Consider the following 20,281-nt stretch of genomic DNA (forward strand, 5'->3'; position numbering starts at 1 on the left):
ACTAATGTTAGCAAGGGCCCATATTGCTCATTTATACAAAATTAAAATTTGGTAAGCATCGCAAATTGCACTACTTTCCATTTCAAAGAAATGGCCATTTAACCTTTTTTTACTTCCTCCTTTAACGTTGGTCCTTTCTATTCACCATTTAAAGGCAATACATATTTCTTTTTTTGTTACTGTTTTTGGGGTCTCATACTCCCTAGATGTTCAATACCCAGATGTAGCCTAATCCCTAAATGGTAGAGTGCTCAAATATCTCTGGAAGCTTATTAAAATCGAATTCATCATAAAGCCCATCATGGGCAAGTATAATGGGAATCCAATCATCTCCTGTGTCAATAATAATTTAAAATGAATTCAGGGGGGTTTTATGCAACCAAATCTCACAAAGTGGTCTACATAAGGCAGTCCTACGTAATTAACCCCAGGTAAAGAGCTATTGTGAAACTCCTGTAAAGTTAAGTGGCTGTAAGTTAGGTGACAAGAAGCAGGAAATGCACAGCTTTAACTTACATTTAGTACCTTTTATTTCCACACATGAAATGAATCACAAAGCTTTGCTGACCTAGGGTGCATCAAGAACTAACTCTGTCTGTCCCTCCAGACTTCTTCAAAGTATCTCCAAGTCACCTCAGATTAATTATTTGTCACCACAAGTGTTAGAGAAGGAGCCCATGACCTGTCCAATGAGTTTCTTCTTATTGAAAGATGCACAAACATGCACATAGACATGAAAACTGCCTCCATGCCTTGTTTAGATGATTACATTTGAAACTTAAAACCCTAATTTAGGAAGTTTTCTCAGTCTTTCAATGGAGCTTTTGTTGTTCTACTTTAAAAATCTTTCTTGTAGTCCCTGGACACAAATATAAGCAATGTTGTTTTAGAAAATCATAGATCATGAGGGAAATCTGGCATACTTTGCAAATGAAAGTAGGCAAACAATCCCATGCTCATTATAGGGAACTAATAATTCCAACCACATCTGAATTATCAGGTCTGTCAGTTACAGTAACAGAAAAGTGTCATCCATCACTGAGCTCGTGGCAGGCATGTGCTGACCCATGGCACACCTGAAAAGTGGTGCATTGATGTATTCTCCTGTTCACTGCATTTGAAGAAACTCTTTGCCCATAGGAGCTCATTTTATTTCAATTCCTTTCAAAACATGTTTTATTTTCACAATTCTTAGTAAAAATATAAAACACTGATATTCATACTGTTTTTGTTTAACAGCATGAAAACTGATTTTATTATATGCAGAACAGAAACTGAACTACCCAGAGACCATCTACTCTGAGTTCTTGTCAGAGGAACATTCTTCTCTGAAACGTAATTTTGAGTTTTCTATAATAATATTGCAACTAAAATAGTCTTCATTCTCTATCTAGAGTATCTCATTGGACTCTTGTCCAGAGGGTCCCTTATCTCCTTTACAAACCAATGACTTTCTGTTCTGCCAAAGTGAGTTAATCAAGGAGTACAAACATGATGAAAATCTTTTTGCACCCATCCTTTTACATTATGTCTCTGCTTCAAAAACCATCCCTCCTGAGATTAGCATAAAAGCATTTACTGTGGCAAGCTATAGAGAACAAACTGTTTTTTCTTTTTCTTTTTTGGTGTATGTGCCAATCACGTCCTCCCATGTAGAAGACCCTAGGAAGAGCAGTGCTTGTGGGATCAGAAAGCACAGGCAGCGTACATGTACCTGGTCCATGGAATCGACTCAAGCTGGAATTAGTGTTTCTTTTCTTTTCACTACACCAGGGACAGGCACAGTCTTCAGGTAACTCAAAGATTTGAGACTTCAAATACTTAGGTTCGGGTATTTGTCTGTCTTCCAATGAAGAAAAAAATGATTTAAAAATTGCTTGAATTATCTGGATAATTACCCTAAATGCATTCATCTGAAATATAGGATAACTGAAAGAGGGTCTACATGAGACATGCATTTCCAAACCATTGTACTGCAAGGCACCCTATAAGTATTTCTTCTGTCATTTAATGAGGGGAGTTTGCCTTGAGAAACCATCTCCAAATGTAGCTGGAAATGCTTTGAAGATAAAAGGATGGTATCATTTACAAATCATCCCACTGCACTAGTTTCCCAAATAAACTGGAACTAAACTATAAGAATGAGCCTTTAGAAATCAAAAGTATCGAGGGAAAAAGGAAAGCATACGTAGTAAGACTTTTCCTCTTGACCCATGTGAAATTTTTTAAATATAATTTAAAGCGTAACTACACCAATTAACCAAAACATGTACAGATAGGAATAAAAATTGGAACAAAATGGGAAACTTCAGTATATAAGTTTAGTTGATCATATTGAGAATGTTGAGAACAGAACTAAAGGATCTCAGTACACACATGCACACACACATTTTGTCAAGAGAATAGGTATTTCTCTCACAAACATACCTAAGTTCTTCCTGACATACAAATAAAAAAAACCCTCCAAATTCTCTATTTTATACAGGTTTTAAGAATCTTTTAATAGACTACTTCTGAGCCTAGTAAAATTAGCACCCTATCTATATGCCCCAGTTTGACACATATATATAATGTGTAAATAACCTTGAGGAAAACTTGAAAATACCATGAAATCTCTGTGCAAATTCTGTCAATATCTGTCAGTAATATTATCTTTGCACAAGGAAACATATTGAAATAGTTTTGAGCTTATTTATTTAAGGTTATTACAAAAGTTACATAATTATAGAGCTTGAAGGGACCTCTCATTTTAGAAATGAAGTCACTAAAGGTCACAAGGTCTTCTCCTAATTTTGGGATCTGAATGCTTTCACAACACCCTGCTGCTAAAGTGCGTTAATCACCCAAATAGAGATCTATAGTTCAATTGTAACTTGAAGGAAGTTTTCTATTACTCTGTTTCCCAATTCAGAAAATAAGATGATTATACTTCAATCTAAGATGAGCGAATGTTAAGGATAATGCATAAATGAGTGCTTTTCCCCGCTGATGCCTACACTTGGGACTATACAAATGCTAAATAACAAGCGAATGATAAAAAAGTTAAAAAAGCAAATCAGGCAATCAAAATCCATTGCCTCTTACACAGCATTGAATGAAGTACTTTTTTTACCATATTATAAATTAGAGTTCCCCAATACTTGCAGTGATTCTCATAGAAGAAATACAAGCGTAGAGAGACAAGTTCTGGCTTAGAAATATTATTTGTTTTGCTAATCATGTACAAAAACCAACTTCACATATAACGCTATTAATGAAGTGCTCAGTTGAGCAAAAACTATAATTAAAAATAAATACAAATCAGAATTCTTTTCATAATGAGAAATGACAATATCACAAGCTGGAAATTTATGAGTATCCAGAAATCACTATACAATATGAAACACTTCTGAAACTCAGATTTCATTCCCCACTCTCTAAAAGAAAATTATAAAGGAGGCATTTTTGCACTGAAAATTATTCTTCCTGATTATAACTGTGCTGTAACTAACTTCCACAAATCTGATGTTTTGGGGTGCTACCTTGGAATTATTTTTTAAAGAAAACTATCCTGATCCTATTTTACTTTATCCCTATGGATCCCCCACATAGCACAAGCTTCAAATTCTGAAAAGAGCAGAAGAACAAAGATAAAAAGCCCAAGACTTCCTCAAAATCTGCCCAAAGTGTATTTTAAGATTTGGGAGAAAAAAAGAATTGTGCTATTTAAGTTACTCCTGGTTTCTCTGAAAGAAATTCACTGCAAGGCCTACATTTTAATCTCAGGAGTCAGATGAACTTAGTTTCATAAGGGATGGAAATAGTACATGACTTGTTCAAGATCTGCACTAATGTTCTCTGTGTTCAAATATAATGTCTTGAACATGACAAAGACACAAAATAATATCAAATCTGTCTTCTTTTTCTTCTTTTTACCCACAGCTATTCCTATCATAATAAGAGAGAATCTTATAGTTTAAGAATCTCAACTGATTTGAGCATCTGAAAATATGAGAATCTAAGGAAACCATTCTGAAAGACAGTATGTATTAAATATATGGGTACACATTACATACATTTCAGTACATAAATTCTGTACAATAACAAAAATAATTTTGCTCTGATAAACAGACTTCTTTATAATAGCAACGCTATAAGTAATCTCCTTCGGATTTCCTAGAATATTAAGAATTAACTTGGAAACAAAAGTGAAAATCTTCTCCAAAACGCCACATTTTGGGGGAAACTAAGACTCAGAAAGTAGTATGATTTATCTGAATCACACAGCAAAACTGGGCCTAGAAAACAGGTTTTCTTATTCTACTTCCCCTTCTGCAACTCAACTGCCTCCTAAATTTCATCTGAGTAAAACTTTTCTAACACAAAAGGAGAAACAAATAACAACAAAAGACAGTGTTCCCATCCAGTTGGAGGACACACATTTCTGAAAAGATACCAAGGTGAATGGTGTTATGTTAATAAACATTTGAGAAGACAAAATGCTTAGAGGTATTAAAGGACAAACTGAGGAATATCAAAATTTTAAGAGTTCATTTGAGCAAAAATTGATTCCAATTGAGCAGCACCAAACCAGAAGTGGTTAAGAGGCTCCACTGACAGGAGCCTGGAGAGAGACCTTTATAGAGAAAGTGTGGAAGCAGAGAAAGGGAATTATTGATTGGTTAGAGCTTAAAGCCTAGTTGGCTGGCTGTGATTGCTTGTCCTTTGGTTTCAATTTCATAACCTTGAGGCATTTACAGGCTTAGATTTTGGTTTGCTTATGTAGGCTGTCATGATATTAGAGCCACCTCAGTCTAATGGTCTCCTTGTTTAATTAATTTCACAATTAATTGGCTAAGTGATTAAGACTGGGCTTTGGAGGCAAGACGAAGAGATTTGAATCTACATCTGAGACAGTATGAATTGACAAATCATTTTACCTCTTTGGCCTCACATGAAGCATAAGGATAATACTAGTGTCTACAAAGAGAGCTGACGTGAGGATTACCTGTAAAAATTCATGTACAGCACAAGACCAGTGGCACAAGGGACATGTTTGCCACTGATATATTATTATTAACTGCTCCTAGAACATCCACCTTCCTCCACAGCATTTCCTTCTTCCCAGCCCCATGCCTTATGCAGCTAATACTTACCATTGAGGCTGAGCACTATCACACCACACTCAGGGATTCTTCCCACCTTGAAAGGAGAGAGGCCAATTTGCATTCAGTCAAGGCCAAGAGAAACAGACCTAACTGTGGCAGGCTTATAGACTGAGACGATGGTGGAGAATTAAAAAGAATGCCTGAAGTCTCTCCAAATTTTCAACACTCCTCCAAAATGAACCACTTTACATGAGTCATTTCATATCTAAGGGCCTCCATTACCTCATTTGTAAGAGAAGAGTGGAGCAGATAGATAGTTCAGAAACTGAGGTGTTTGGAGTCCCTTCAGGATCAGACGCTATGTACAGGAAGGCCAAGCTGGGTACCATCTAGATCTTTCCAGATACCTGCCTCACCATACACTCCTCCACCACCCCACCTCCCATGCTGACCAGAACAGATCTTGCCTATGTTTGACTTACTGTGATTCTAGGTAAACTTTATTTAAATAAAGGGTTTCACAGATGAAAGGAAGTTGAGAATCAATGGATTTCTATGTCCATTTCTAGCTAAAAATTTCTATGACACCAAAAACATGCTAATTTTATATGACAGAAAATTTATTCAGGAGGCTGAGATTTCAATACGATAAAAAATCCTTATCCTCATATTAGAAAAAAATCATAATGGATATATTGTTCATATATCAATATTAATAGCTACTGACAACTCATTTTTGCTTCATTTATTTGATTAAGGGACCTAATCCAGGCAATTTACTTACCCAGTGGTTAGTTTGCCTTAATTTGATGACTAAAGTAACTCTCTTCCTCCTTTACTACTGTGTAGATATAAACATAAAATGAAATAGAAATAATGGCAGGTAATTAATCTGATAGCATTTAAAAGCTTCATAATGGCTAAAAATCACTGATACTAATGAGTTAATGATGTAGGACTAGAGTACTGAATATAAACTTGCGATTAATTCAATACAAAGGTTAAAATTGGATAAGTCAGTTTACCCACACCCATTGTTTGGAAACCTTTAAAAAAAATCATTCATGTTCACAGAGTAGTATCATATAAGTTTAGAATGTGAAGGGTCATATAATCAATTTCTAAATTTTAATGATCAATAAGCTGAAGCACAGGAAAGTAAGGTGCCATATCCACAATTACAAAATCACCTAGTAAACCTGTCCCACACTTCATAACACAACGCAAATTTTCTTCCCCATATGAACTTTTTATTAACAGATGAATATTTTAAGGTAGCATTCATGAAACTATTCTAATTAGTTACCATTATCCACTTCCTGAAAGTTGACATACAAATTCAAACAATTAGTTTTGAAAATCTGGAAAATAAATATTTCCCAATGAAAAAAGAATAGGCTTTTATAGGAATGCATTTAGTATAATTCAACAATACCTTTGGAATATGAAACCTTGAATTAGAATTGAAGAAAGACTGAGTCTTACAACAAGAGAATATAAAGTCAGATAATGGGAGAATAGAATTTAAGTTCTTTATACTAATGAATTTAGCTGGCAATTTCCTAGAGAAGAAAAGGAAAAACTGGTCTTCAGTGTAGCCATGGCAACTTCTAACTTCACCATTTTTGAACCTAAGTATCCAAATGTTTCTCTTCTTCAGACTCTGTAGTCTTTATCATACACATAATGAGGTACAGGAGAGAAGCCACACTTTGTTCTCAAGCTTTAGCATTGTAAAAATTCATCTGAAAGAAAGTGGATTTTAAATCTTCTTACCCAAGTGTTTCCCCACTACTTCAGTTGATTTTTTATAACCATTATAAAAGAACACAGAACATTCATTTTGTTTCTGTTGGACAAACAAAACTAAGCAATCCCTCCTTTGTACATCCACAGAGAGTGCTCATACTTTCATTTAAGCCACCTGTACTGTGCAGCTTCCTCTGCTATTTACCCCTTCAATAGCCGAGAACTTGGTGAGCAGCTATTTCATCTTATTTATTGCTGACTTTCCAGTGTCTACAACAGTGCCTGCCAAAAAGTAGATGTTCGATGAATGTTTCATAAATAATGAAAAAAAGATGAGCCTGAAGAATGATGATCTTTTTACCAAGGAAAATGTAGCTTTTGCCCTAAAACATTCCATATATAATTATATCTACAAACAATTTCTATTTTTAGATTAAAGAAATCTCGAGTTACAATGAGTGTCTGCTGGTATTAAAAATATTATAAGTTATGAGAATTCTTAATGTTGCTTTCTTTTAATGGCCTAAACTACGAGATTTTGTGCTGCTGACCAGAGTATAATTATACATAGATGTAGAATTTAAAGTATATAAAATGTTTTAGGTCTTTGACTCTCCCTCAGGCAAAATCTACATGGAGGAACCAATAAGAAAAGCTAAAGATACTGTGAGAAAAATTCAGAATGCACAAAAGGACATATGTATTAGGAAAATTCCACATTGTAAAATGCTTTTTAAATTTTTTTAAAAAAAAGGTCTAAATAAATTCACAAAAAAAAAGAAAAGCCTTAAGTTAACTGCCAAATTATATCCTGCCGAGGAAAAAAAAAATTTAATCTTTCAACTTGTAAAAATCTTATAAAATGAAGAGATTAGATATGAAAGCACAGGGACTGATGCAGTAGGCCCTGAGCAAATATTTATTGAAAGATTGAATGGAAGAAATAATGAAAGAGGAGATAGGTGATAAGCTCAAATGACGGCTGACTTTGAACTTGCATAAGTCATTCGTTCAAATCATTTAAAAGAGGCTTTATGTAATACATTTCATTGAGACAGTTTTCATTTCTGGTGACACTTCATTAACATTACCTTCTGAACTTTTATAATATTCCATTATAATTCATTTTGCTTTAGTATATGAAAGATTCTGTTGCCTTTAAAACTAAAAGAAGGTACGAGAATGACCTTCTAAAACAGTTTTACATCAAAAAACAACTGAAAACAACAACAGTTAATTATGAGTTGGTTCTTAGCTCCTAAGTATGACCACATATATGAATCTTCATCCTAACAACAAGGAATTATTTAATGAAAATGCAGCTACGATTACTCACATTTACTTGTATATGGATTATTTACCATATTTTAAGAAAGAAAAGCAACATATTTTATCTATGTGCTGTCCGCTTTATATCCATCCACCCATCCCTCCATAATATAATTATTTATTGAAGGCTTATTGTGTTCCAGTCCCTATGTTGGCTCCAGAGCATCTTCCCAAGTGACAATCCTAAAATCTTTAAAACCCAAGTTGAAATATCGATGTTTTTTAAGTAAAATTTTCCTACTTCTATTTTAAAAGAAAACAAAATCCCAGGAAATTGATGGAGTAGGGAAATTATGTAAGTATATCAATAATTATGCAATGCAAGTTTTCTAAGCTTGAAAATATTTTCAAAGAGTTTATTTTTTTTCAATGTATTCAAAAAAAAAATGTGGGAGAGGGAAAGATAGGGAAGAAAGAGGATAAAAGTGAGAGGTTTAGGGCATTAAAATTCTCAAAAATTGAAAATGGTACTAAGACGGTCAATTTATTTTTTAGTTATATAACTAGTTTGATATTTTTAAAAATTTTCATACAGATACATAAGAAAAACAAATAGAACTCTCTCCTCCTAAAATTAACACCACCATTATAATTGTTATCTAGCCCAGATCTCAAAATAGACAACAGCAGAAACCATTTCCTCAGTGATCAAGTGAAAAGGTAGCTCTAAAGAACAGCTGTTTTAAATCGGTGTGTGTAAAGTGAACCACTTTCTGTTTTGCCAGTGGACACTTTGTAGTATAACTGTGATATTACTACTTTAACACCAAACATTAAGAAAAATTTCTGTAAAAATCTGGGAGCATATTTTTTCTCTTTATTTTTTTATGTGTTGTTTATTGTCAGTTCCTTAGGAAGAAAAAAAAGTCATTTTAATCACTATTCCATATGCTATCATCCCATACAAATTATAGAAAGACACATTTGTCAGTTATCATTTAGCAAACATTTGTTTAATGACCTGTACTGGGAGCTACTGGGATAGGTACTCATCAATCCATCAAATGTATTCAATACAATCAAATCAAAAGTTAATTGAAGACAGTCCCTAATACTAATAATCTCATGATCTAGTAAGAGAGTAATAATCTAATAATCTCATATCTAGTAAGGGAATAATCTAATAATCTAATGTCTAATAATTTTATGTCCTCTAAGGGAAAAAAGAAATGTAAAAAATTATTAAGACAAAGACGACAGGTGATCAAGAATGAATCCAGGAAAAGCTGACCAGGATTTGGAGTCTGAGGTCGTGCCAAGAGCCATGAGACTCAAAAGGTCCAGTTCCTGTGACAATACACACTTTATTAAAGCAGCTATGTCACGCTATCATTTCTGATGACAGATAATTAGGAACTCTAAGCTAACTTCCCAGGCTCTGATTCTATATTCACAAGCAAACTGTGGATTCATAATTTGTACTTTCAAGTATATTTTTGAAATGGAGCAAAAGCAATGATCAGCAGATTCAGGTATTTCTATTCTCTTGACAGTCATATTTTGCATTGTAATGTATTGGCATTTTGGTTTTGACCCCTGTGAGTTTGGTTAATGTGACTCACACCCTAGTCACTATTAGTAGATTGATAAAATTAATTTTTTAAATTCGAAAATCTAAAGACCAAGGTAATGCCAGCCCTGCCTGAGAAATAAAATCACTACACTACCTTTTTATTAAAACTATTGTATCACATTTCTACATACTTATGCAATGTGGTTTACCAGAAAGAACTGCAGGCCTAAAGACAAAACCTGGGTTCTAATCCCAGCCCCTCATGTATTAGCTGTGTGATCTCAATACCCTTACATAAAAAATGGAGATTAAAGTGCCTCCCCAACTTGTCTCACAAGGTCATTATTAACATAAAATAAACAATGAATAAGAAAGAGCTGTTACAAGCATAAAGCGGTAAGAGGTAAGATGTTATTACTTCCTCACTATCCTGCAAACGCTCCATGCCAAATAGTCCATTAGTGAAAGCAGCACAATCATTTCCAAAGAAATGAGAAAAAATCAATCTTACAATAAAGAAAGGCAAAATTTCCATATCCTCTAGTGTGCTTCCTTACTGACAATTTCTTCCTACAGACCTGGAGAAATAAAATTTGAATTTGCTCGCCACTATAAGAACCCATTTTATTTTCAAAAATTTCCAGAATAAATCTAGTTCAATGTGTTTTTTTCTGGTATACAGCCATATAAATGATGAAATGTGGTCAGAAGAGAGTTTCTAATTAAACATAGATATATATTTAAGAAAACACAGGAATAATTTCAAAATAAAAAGTGGCATTGATAGGTTAACATCTCCCAAAAAGAATGTTTTACCTTTAACATGTCTAATCCTCTAGTTAACATAAAGGAGGATATGGGCATCTCTTTGCCCTGCTGGAGAAAGCAGGTCTAACTGATTAATTGGCAGAAGTTATGATTTCTCAGTTCTCAACTAAGTGATTTATCAGAACTTGCAGAAATGTATTTTGTATTTTGTACCTAGGCTTTTTCTTCATTTTGGGTATAAAGAGGCAATAAATTTCTATTTTAGTTTTATTTGGGTGCCCCTCCTATGCACTCTCATATGAGCTCTCACCCTGAATTGTAACCATCTGTTTACTCATGCTTCCCTACAGACTGAAAACGTATGAAGGGAAGACACCATGTCTAAGTCATCTTTTTATCCTCCAACCACTAAACCAACAACTGGCACAGAGAAGGTGCTCATTAAATGTTTACTGAATAAATTAAAGAATAAACTATAGATATAATATTGGACTGACTTTTCTTTAAAGTCTAATGTTCCTTTGTATTACACTCAAATTTAATCTTTGGATTTTAGTAATATAGATAACATACACTCTGTGTAAGTAATAGATTTATGCAAGTTTAAGCAGCTGAATACTGAAAGTAGGAAATCAAACAGATGCAATTGCTTAAATTATATGTAGCCAAGATGAATATATACATTTATTAATTAATATAATTCACTTATCGGTTCATTCAATACATTTCTTGAGCATCTACTTTGTTCTAATTACCACGCTCAAGAGCTGAGGATGCAAAGTCAGGCAGGCCACATGCTCTCAAGGAGGTGGGTGTCTGTTGAGGGAAAGAACCATGTAAATATTCTGACAGAGGAGTGTGCGGGGGCCATGTGACCACTGGGGAGGGCAGCTAAGTACAACTCAGAGGGAAGGGTTATACGGAAAGATTCCCAGAGAGGTGATGCTTAAACTGAGGTTTGAAAAAACAGCAAGAGTTAACTTAAAACAGACAATCCAGGCAGAAAAAGAGGGTGAGGCACCATAGCTCCATCAGCAGAGAGAAGGTTGCGTGCAGGAGAATGGCAGAAGATGAGGAGATACATAGAGAAAGAGAAGAGAGGCCCCAGATTGTGGAGGGCTGTGTGCCCTAAGGATTTATAGGCATCTTCAGTGAAGAAGGAGCTGTATTAAATTCTTTCCTCAAGGGGCTTAGAGACTACTTAAACATATAATAGCCTAAAAGGACAGTAAAAAATAAAGGGCGGTGGGGGGGGGAGATTTTAGATCAGCAAACAGAGGAAATAATTGAAAAAAGCAAAGACTCTTTTAATTCACGATAACTTAGTAGTTATCTGAACTTCACGACCCAGTTTTTAGATAAAATCACATCTCTTAAAATAAAAGATAAGAGGAAAATTAGGAGTGACTTTGAACTGTAAATGTTCTACAGTTTTGAAAAACAAGGATTTTTTTTTTACTTAAAAAAAGAAATGTTTCTATCTCTCTGTAGAGGCTACATCTCCAAATACATTTATCTCTGTCACTGAAGTACCCATCTTATCTTAGAGTCAGTCAACAATGCCATTATGAATGTCAATATTCATAGGTGAAAGAAAGAACAGTATCAACAGACTGATTGTTTAGCAGACCATTATTGCTAGCAGGTGAAAAGCCCCAGAATGAATTGTCCAGCTGTGCTCCAGCTGTCTTGTACACTTGCAAGGAGAACCCACCAGCACTCCAACTGACAGAGCATCTATCTAAAAGTATTGCGAGATTTTAAAATACGGCACATATCAAAATTGCAACTTGGTTTTGGATTGCTTATTTTTATGTGATAAAGACTTCAGTACCCATTTCAAAGAAGCAATATCTAAATATCTGTTTTCTCTTTTGTAATAAAGTTATTGTTTCATTTTTAGTGACTAACAGAATCTAAGTTATTTTCAGGAAAAAATTAAATAGTCAAATATTAATCCGAATTTCAGTAAAGAATGACAATATACAGCTATAGCTACGGCAAGTTAGACTTAATCTCTTCCAAATATTGCAAAATTCAAGTCGTTTTGTACAAAAGAGACTATGGAGAGAACTACGAATGAAAATGGAAAATCCAGCTAATTACCACTACTTCTAGTTCGTTTTACAATTTTATTTCTAAATGTAGTCTCCTGCAAACCTGAAAAACCACAGGCTGACTCATTTGAATGCAACTGAACAGTATTATTTACTTATAACCTTTTATTTTTGCCTAAGAGGAAAATAAAAGCCATCACTGAAAATTTTTCTTTTTTCTTCCTATAACTAATTGCCAAAGAGAGTGATAAATATAATAAATAAAATTACAAGGTATAAACAAGTAAAGATTTGAAATAGAAAAATTCTGGAAGCATATTCATTACGTTTAACGTAACTTCAGCCTTGTAAAGATTCAATTTGTCAGCCTGTCCAGTGTCTGAGGTGATAACCATCAAGGACAGTCATAACAAGGATAAAGTCATTAAAACATATTGAATTAGCTGTAAATTTTAAGAATATTATATATGAAATAATCATAATTAGTTAATGGATATTATGGTATTTTTTCCTGTGGACTAATTATTTTTCTCTTTCTTCTTTTATATTTCCTTTTATTATAGTTAGCATCATGCTGCTATTCCTGCAAGTACAGAACAAGCATGGGATTTGACTATTTTACTCCTAAATAAATGAATTGCTCAATTTCCTGTGACCATCTATACATACTTCATCTTCAAAAAGTGTGCCAATATTCTATCATAAAGGAGATAGTGACATTCTTTTTTCCAATATGCATGACATTTCTGGACAATGCAGTTGTGGCATTGGCACTAATTTCCATGAAGAAAACCTTTGCAGTTCAATGGCATTCATTATTTGACAAATGCAACTATTTTCCTTATCAATCAGCTCTTACTGAACTTACTAGCAGTGACTGTGGAAACCTTAAGGGCCCATTAAATTTCTAAGAAGAAAGCTAAGATGAAGGACATGCCACTCCAAATTCATGTGCTACTTGGCCTAGCTATCACTACACTAGTACAAGCTGTAGATAAAAAAGTGGAATGCCCACAATTATGTACATGTGAAATCAGGCCTTGGTTTACACCTAAATCCATTTATATGGAGGCATCTACAGTGGATTGTAATGATTTAGGTCTTTTAAATTTCCCAGCCAGATTGCCTGCTGACACACAGATTCTGCTCCTACAGACTAACAATATTGCAAAAATCGAATACTCCACAGACTTTCCAGTAAACCTTACCGGCCTGGACTTATCGCAAAACAACTTATCTTCAGTCACCAATATTAATGTAAAAAAGATGCCCCAGCTTCTTTCTGTGTACCTAGAGGAAAACAAACTTACTGAGCTGCCTGAAAAATGTCTGTCTGGACTGAGCAACTTACAAGAACTCTATATTAATCACAACTTGCTTTCTACAATTTCACCCGGAGCTTTTATTGGCCTACATAATCTTCTGCGACTTCATCTCAATTCAAATAGATTGCAGATGATCAACAGTAAGTGGTTTGACGCTCTTCCCAACCTGGAGATTCTGATGATTGGCGAAAATCCAATCATCAGAATCAAAGACATGAACTTTAAGCCGCTTATCAATCTTCGCAGCCTGGTTATAGCTGGTATAAACCTTACGGAAATACCAGATAACGCTTTAGTTGGACTTGAAAACTTAGAAAGCATCTCTTTTTATGACAACAGGCTTATTAAAGTACCCCATGTTGCTCTTCAAAAAGTTGTAAACCTCAAATTTTTGGATCTAAATAAAAACCCCATTAATAGAATAAGGAGGGGTGATTTTAGCAATATGCTACACTTAAAGGAGTTGGGGATAAATAATATGCCCGAGCTAATTTCCATCGACAGTCTTGCTGTGGATAACTTGCCAGATTTAAGAAAAATAGAAGCTACTAACAACCCCAGGTTGTCTTACATTCACCCTAATGCATTTTTCAGACTACCCAAGCTGGAATCACTCATGCTTAACAGCAATGCCCTCAGTGCCCTGTACCATGGTACAATTGAGTCTCTGCCTAACCTCAAGGAAATCAGCATACACAGCAATCCCATCAGGTGTGACTGTGTCATCCGTTGGATTAATATGAACAAAACCAACATTCGATTTATGGAGCCAGATTCACTGTTTTGCGTGGACCCACCTGAATTCCAAGGCCAGAATGTTCGGCAGGTGCATTTCAGGGAAATGATGGAAATTTGTCTCCCTCTTATAGCTCCTGAGAGTTTTCCTTCTAACGTGGATTTAGAAGCTGGGAGCTATATTTCCTTACACTGTAGAGCTACTGCAGAGCCACAGCCTGAAATCTACTGGATAACACCTTCTGGTCAAAAACTCTTGCCCAATACTCTGACAGACAAGTTCTATGTCCACTCTGAAGGCACACTAGATATAAGTGGCATAACCCCAACAGAAGGGGGTTTATATACTTGTATAGCAACTAACCTGGTTGGTGCTGACTTGAAGTCTGTTATGATCAAAGTGGATGGTTCTTTTCCCCAGGATAACAATGGATCCTTGAATATTAAAATAAAAGATGTTCAGGCCAATTCAGTCCTGGTATCCTGGAAAGCAAGTTCTAAAATTCTCAAATCCAGTGTTAAGTGGACAGCCTTTGTCAAGACTGAAACTTCCTATGCTGCCCAAAGTGCTCGAATACCATCTGATGTCAAGGTCTATAATCTCACTCATCTGAACCCATCAACTGAGTATAAAATTTGTATTGATATCCCCACCATCTATCAAAAGAACAGAAAACAGTGTGTAAATGTCACCACAAAAGGTTTGGACCCTGATCGAAAAGAATATGAAAAGAGAAACACCACAACATATATGGCCTGCCTTGGAGGCTTTCTGGGGATTATTGGGGTGATATGTCTTTTCAGCTGCCTCTCTCAAGAAATGAACTTGGATGGTGGACATAGCTATGTGGGGAATTACTTACAGAAACCAAGCTTTGCATTCAGTGAGCTTTATCCTCCTCTGATCAATCTCTGGGAAGCAGGCAAAGAAAAAGGTACAGCATTGGAAGTAAAAGCAACTGTTATAGGTGTGCCAACAAATATGTCCTAAAAACAACCAACTAAACCTACTTCAAAGAAAAGCTCAAAACTATGGTTGTGCTTAAAAAAAAAAATGGCAGAGAAACATTACTTTCTAGAAAGACGTTTAAGCATCACCAATGCTGCTCCTGACCAATGGAAATATGTACAAGTTCAGCATTTTAACTAACTGGCTTCAAAGGGTACTGTGGCAACCAAATAAAATAATTCCATTTTCTAGAACTTTCATGTAACTTTTATGTCTGGACTACAGTTAAAGTGGACAAAAACATTTCTGTATTTTTTTTAAGTATATAAGAGTAGTTGAACTGAGCAATACCTCCTCCTGTGTTGTATTACACATATTAGCCACGAGTTTTTGCAGTGACCAGATAAACTTGAATTGACACGTGGTGTAACAAAATGGACAAATTCTGTAGAGTAGACACAGTGAGTATGTGGACCTCTTTTATAAGGAAAAATACATTTTGGATTAAAATCAATTGCTTTTGTCTTGTTTTTGTTTCTAAATAAAGAATAATTTCTGGGAAATGTCATCTGACCAGATATCATTTAAATGATGTTTTTAAATTTGTTTTTCTATAATGAAATTTGAAATGCTAAGAGTAAGACACTTTTACTGGGTCTTGTAACTACATTTTTATAATGCACAAAAATGGATTTTAGAAGGCACTTTAACAATATTGAAAGACAACAATAACATTGTCTTTAACCCTTCATTGAGAAAGAAATCCTCTAGGAAATTATGTATTCACTTAAAGATTTTCTTTTCTTAACAAGCAGCTTTTGGAGTGGATTTAATCAAGTTCACAAATGTAAATCCAACGTCTGAGGAACTAAAAGTCTTATTTTAATAATTAGTAGTAGCTCAATTTTAGACCGCTTGCTTTGCAGAAAATATTGCTAAACTTTTGTGGGACTAATAATCTAGGTGTAATTTTTAAATCTTGCTGTGATTCTAAACACTTCATGAGATTCACTGTGAAACAAGCAAATGATCTAATAATTTGCTATGTTGCAAAGGTAGCAATGAAACAACATCTTCTACATGACCCCAAAAGAAGAAGGTTTATGTACTTGAATAGTAAGTAATCTAGTTGGTGCTGACTCAAAGTCTGTTATGATCAAAGTGGATGGTTCTTTCCCCCAGGATAACAATGGATTTTAGAGTTTTAAAAGACTAGGATTTTCCAAGAGTAGGATTTCAGAATTTTACTTTAAAATATATTGAATTAGTAGTAGAAGAAGTTTATCAGGGTGAATTTTATAAAATTCCCCCTTTTATTTAGTTCACCCCAGTATAAAAATACGTAAATCAGATAACTCCAGAGTTCAATAGAAATTTAAGAGGACAGTTTTGCTAATGAGAAGAAAAGCTTCTGAGATTAATTTGAGTAAAATGAAAAATTAAGTGTGGTTCTCTATGACTACATTTAAGGCACCTAAAAAACACAGCTTAAAAAAAATGAGAATCATTGAATTGAAGTACCTAGGACATTACTAAGTATTTAAGAATCTTATATAGAAAATATAAGGATTTCACTTGGAAAAAACAATCAAGATCTTTTAGAGTTTTAGTCATATATACAAAGAAAACCCACAGTCCTGAAAAACAAACGCATTTGTGTACAAAGGAAACACCATGAAACAATAAAAACTATCCAAGATAATAAGCCATATTTTTTATAGGCAAATTTTTTATCTCTACAAAGCTGCAAAGCTTCCATGTTAATTGCCGCTGTGTCTGTTCATAACCAAGTACTTAACTTTTCTTACAGTAGCTTGCTGCATATTATTAACATGTCACTGGCCTGAAAATATTTCTAGCACTGTAGTCATATCGATTTATTTGTTAATAGTAGACATTTGCTTTTGTGATAGCATTGACAGTTTCTAATTAAATCCTAGTAGTTTTTGACAATGTAGAAGGTAATTGTTATGAACTCCTTAAAACAGAAGGACGAACTGTGTTAATTTTAACAAAACCAAAGCACGAAACTTGCTAATTCAATGTGTTTCCAAAACAAAAATTTTATAACCTGATGAATCACTATCACACAGAGGCTGACATTAGAATTTATCAGCAAGACATGCTCATACATCATAAGAGGTTTCAGCACCACGGACAGAACCTTTTAGAGCCAGGCTATTTGTCAAAAACATAGGAGCTGAAATATGACCTATTAGGATGACGGTACTGTATAGGTCAGCAAGAATTTGCTCAGGTATCTTGTATGTTTCTTTTAAACCTATCTGCATGAAGAATTACACAAACATAAGGTAAAGCTGAGAATCCATTTCAAGCTACATTTTTTCATAGAAAAATTGTAGCAAATGAGCACTCTGAATAGACACCTAATAGTGAATGCTGAAATGAAGTATTTTTGTTACAGCCAAATAAATACAGAGGCTTAAAGCAAATCATGATCCTATTTACTTGCTTAAATTTTAATCTAAACCACCAGTAAGAAAGAAAAGACATTTGCTTCAATGACAAAGAATGGCATTTCATACTCCCTATGTTACCTCCTAAATTTTACATAAAATTAAGCAACCACTGATCAAAGTACTCAGAGCGTATAACTTACGATTTGGTAATACTATGGATATGGTAATCAGATGGATGCAATGGCAAACTTCGCCTTTAACAAATAAAACTCTAAAGTTTATACCTGTAAGAATGCCAACTGATCCCCTTACCTTCTATGGAGGAAAGATTTTTTTTTCACAAAACTAATTTTAAAATAATTATCTATTTCCTAATTTATACTACAAAATAAAACTCAAATTTTCTGAAAATAAGCATGTCCAGTTTAATACAAAAAGGCATAAAAACAACGTGGAGTAAAATGTGTAACCATCATCAAAGCCAAGCAACAATATGCTGCCAGTCACATGCTGACCATTTTGCCTAGAAAGAAATGAGATAGATTTATGGTACATATATCAGTCTTTTGATACTAATGTCAGTTCTTAAATTTTTATTCTAATTAGATAAAAAGTTTTCAAGCAAAACTACATACTAGCAATCATAAGTTTAAAATTACAATTCCTTATTCTATCCATTTAATTATCTTTTTTTGTTTATATTCAATAAATATTTATTATACTGCTATTAGTCACTGGAAAAACAGGAGCGAACAGAACAAATTGCCTACCATTAAGAGGCTTATATTCCACTAAGTTACATTCTGGTTATGTATCACCACTTTCATAAATATGTGTTAACTATGTTACCTAGTAGAGTTCCAGCTTCAATCCATATTTTCACAGAATGATAATACTCAGAAAATTACAGATTTTTTTCTTGGTCTAAAATGTCTTACTTATCACAATGCATTGATCTAGGAACTTAATTCAAACTTATCATCAATCTTATTCACTACATATATAGAAACTAGCCTAATACCATCCTTAAACTGGTTAAATCAAGAGGCATGTCTACTTACCATAAATTATTTCTAGACATAGAAACAGGGATAACTATTATGTTTCCCCTACACAGAGAGATTGATCACCCAAGAAATATGAGAAGTTAAATTCAAGAAGATAATCTAGCACTAACAAAATGTTTACATATTTTATGAGAAGAACCAGCTTACTCTATCCTCTCTTAAAAGATCTTCCAACAACTATGAAGGAAAATCTTACAATTCCATAGCTTAGCCCTTTATGTGAAAAATCGGAAGTGATATGTCAGTTACTAGTAAAGCAAACAATAAAAACAAAAGTTTAAAAGTATACATTTGCTAAAGAAAGAGAAAATCCCAATAAAATGTTCACACAACCACAAATATTGGGAAAAAATTTTCATTGTATACGTCACCATTAAGCAACATCTTTGGCTTCATCCCAATGTTGACATTCTAGGTGATAGGGAATAATAGCAATTAAATTGTGACTACATTGTCTTTAATCCAATCTCTCTTTTTTTAACTTCACAAAATAAATTATAACAAATAAGTAAAAGTTTTCTCGAAGAATATGGTTGCCACAGATATGTTCACTATATCAAACATCCCAAATGGTCACTGGGGATAAATCTAAACAGAAACACTACAATTATTTCTTTCAGAGGATAATATTTTCACCCTTAGTTCTACAGCCCCCACTTCACTAACATCATTTTACCCTGATTAATGTATTGCTAACTAGGTCAGCACTTGCGAGCACAGTGGTACTGTCCTGGAGTGAAACAGCCATGCCTAGAATCAAAACGCTACAATCAGTATAATGGAATTCTGGTAAAGAAAGAAACTGACTCCAGTTTCAACACAATAGTGGCTGCTTTCAAGTGTTCATTTGAAAAGTGAGGGCTTTATCTATTGTTATGAGTGCCTACCACCTTGATTTATCTTATCCCTCTCAAGCAAAGGAAAAGTAAAAACACTATTTGTACACAGGAATAAAACGACAAAATCAGAGTTAGTTCTAATAGTTTGGGTCCATATATCCAATCCTAAGAAAAATTATTTAAAAAGGAATTTTAAAGAATATTCTAGTAGAATACAGACTATTTCAAAAATCTTGCCTAAACATTTCATTAATGATATAACAAAGGTGCCCTTGAATTGACTAGCAAGCATTTAGTATTCTCATGTGATAAGATATCAGATAAAATAGAACACAGTTCCTTTTTATTCTTACTAAAAATAGACAAGCCCACAGAGATTTCAATTTACCTCTTCTAGTTTACTTTACATATACATCAGACGGCTCTTAGCTTATCTTTGAAGT

At 34.1% G+C, this 20,281-nt stretch overlaps 2 protein-coding genes across 17 annotated transcripts in view; one reads left to right on the forward strand and one right to left on the reverse strand.

The window, feature by feature from the left end:
- LRRN3 (leucine rich repeat neuronal 3) overlaps nt 1-16,075 on the forward strand; it is a 36,304-nt gene extending 20,229 nt beyond the window's left edge. For 2 of the 8 annotated variants that reach the window (XM_070617575.1, XM_070617576.1), the window contains 3 exons: nt 1,657-1,792; nt 3,922-4,021; nt 13,067-16,075. In XM_070617575.1, coding sequence (XP_070473676.1) covers nt 13,428-15,554 — 2,127 coding nt within the window. In that variant the 5' untranslated portion in view covers nt 1,657-1,792; nt 3,922-4,021; nt 13,067-13,427 and the 3' untranslated portion in view covers nt 15,555-16,075. The remainder of the gene's footprint in view (nt 1-1,656; nt 1,793-3,921; nt 4,022-13,066) is intronic. The other 6 variants (XM_070617580.1, XM_070617577.1, XM_070617579.1 and 3 more) reach the window with 3 other exon arrangements.
- IMMP2L (inner mitochondrial membrane peptidase subunit 2) overlaps nt 1-20,281 on the reverse strand; it is an 848,424-nt gene that overhangs the window by 415,995 nt on the left and 412,148 nt on the right. The gene's annotated exons all lie outside the window — the stretch shown is intronic.

This window comes from Equus przewalskii, chromosome 4, assembly GCF_037783145.1.
Source record: "Equus przewalskii isolate Varuska chromosome 4, EquPr2, whole genome shotgun sequence".
Lineage (NCBI taxonomy): Eukaryota > Metazoa > Chordata > Mammalia > Perissodactyla > Equidae > Equus > Equus przewalskii.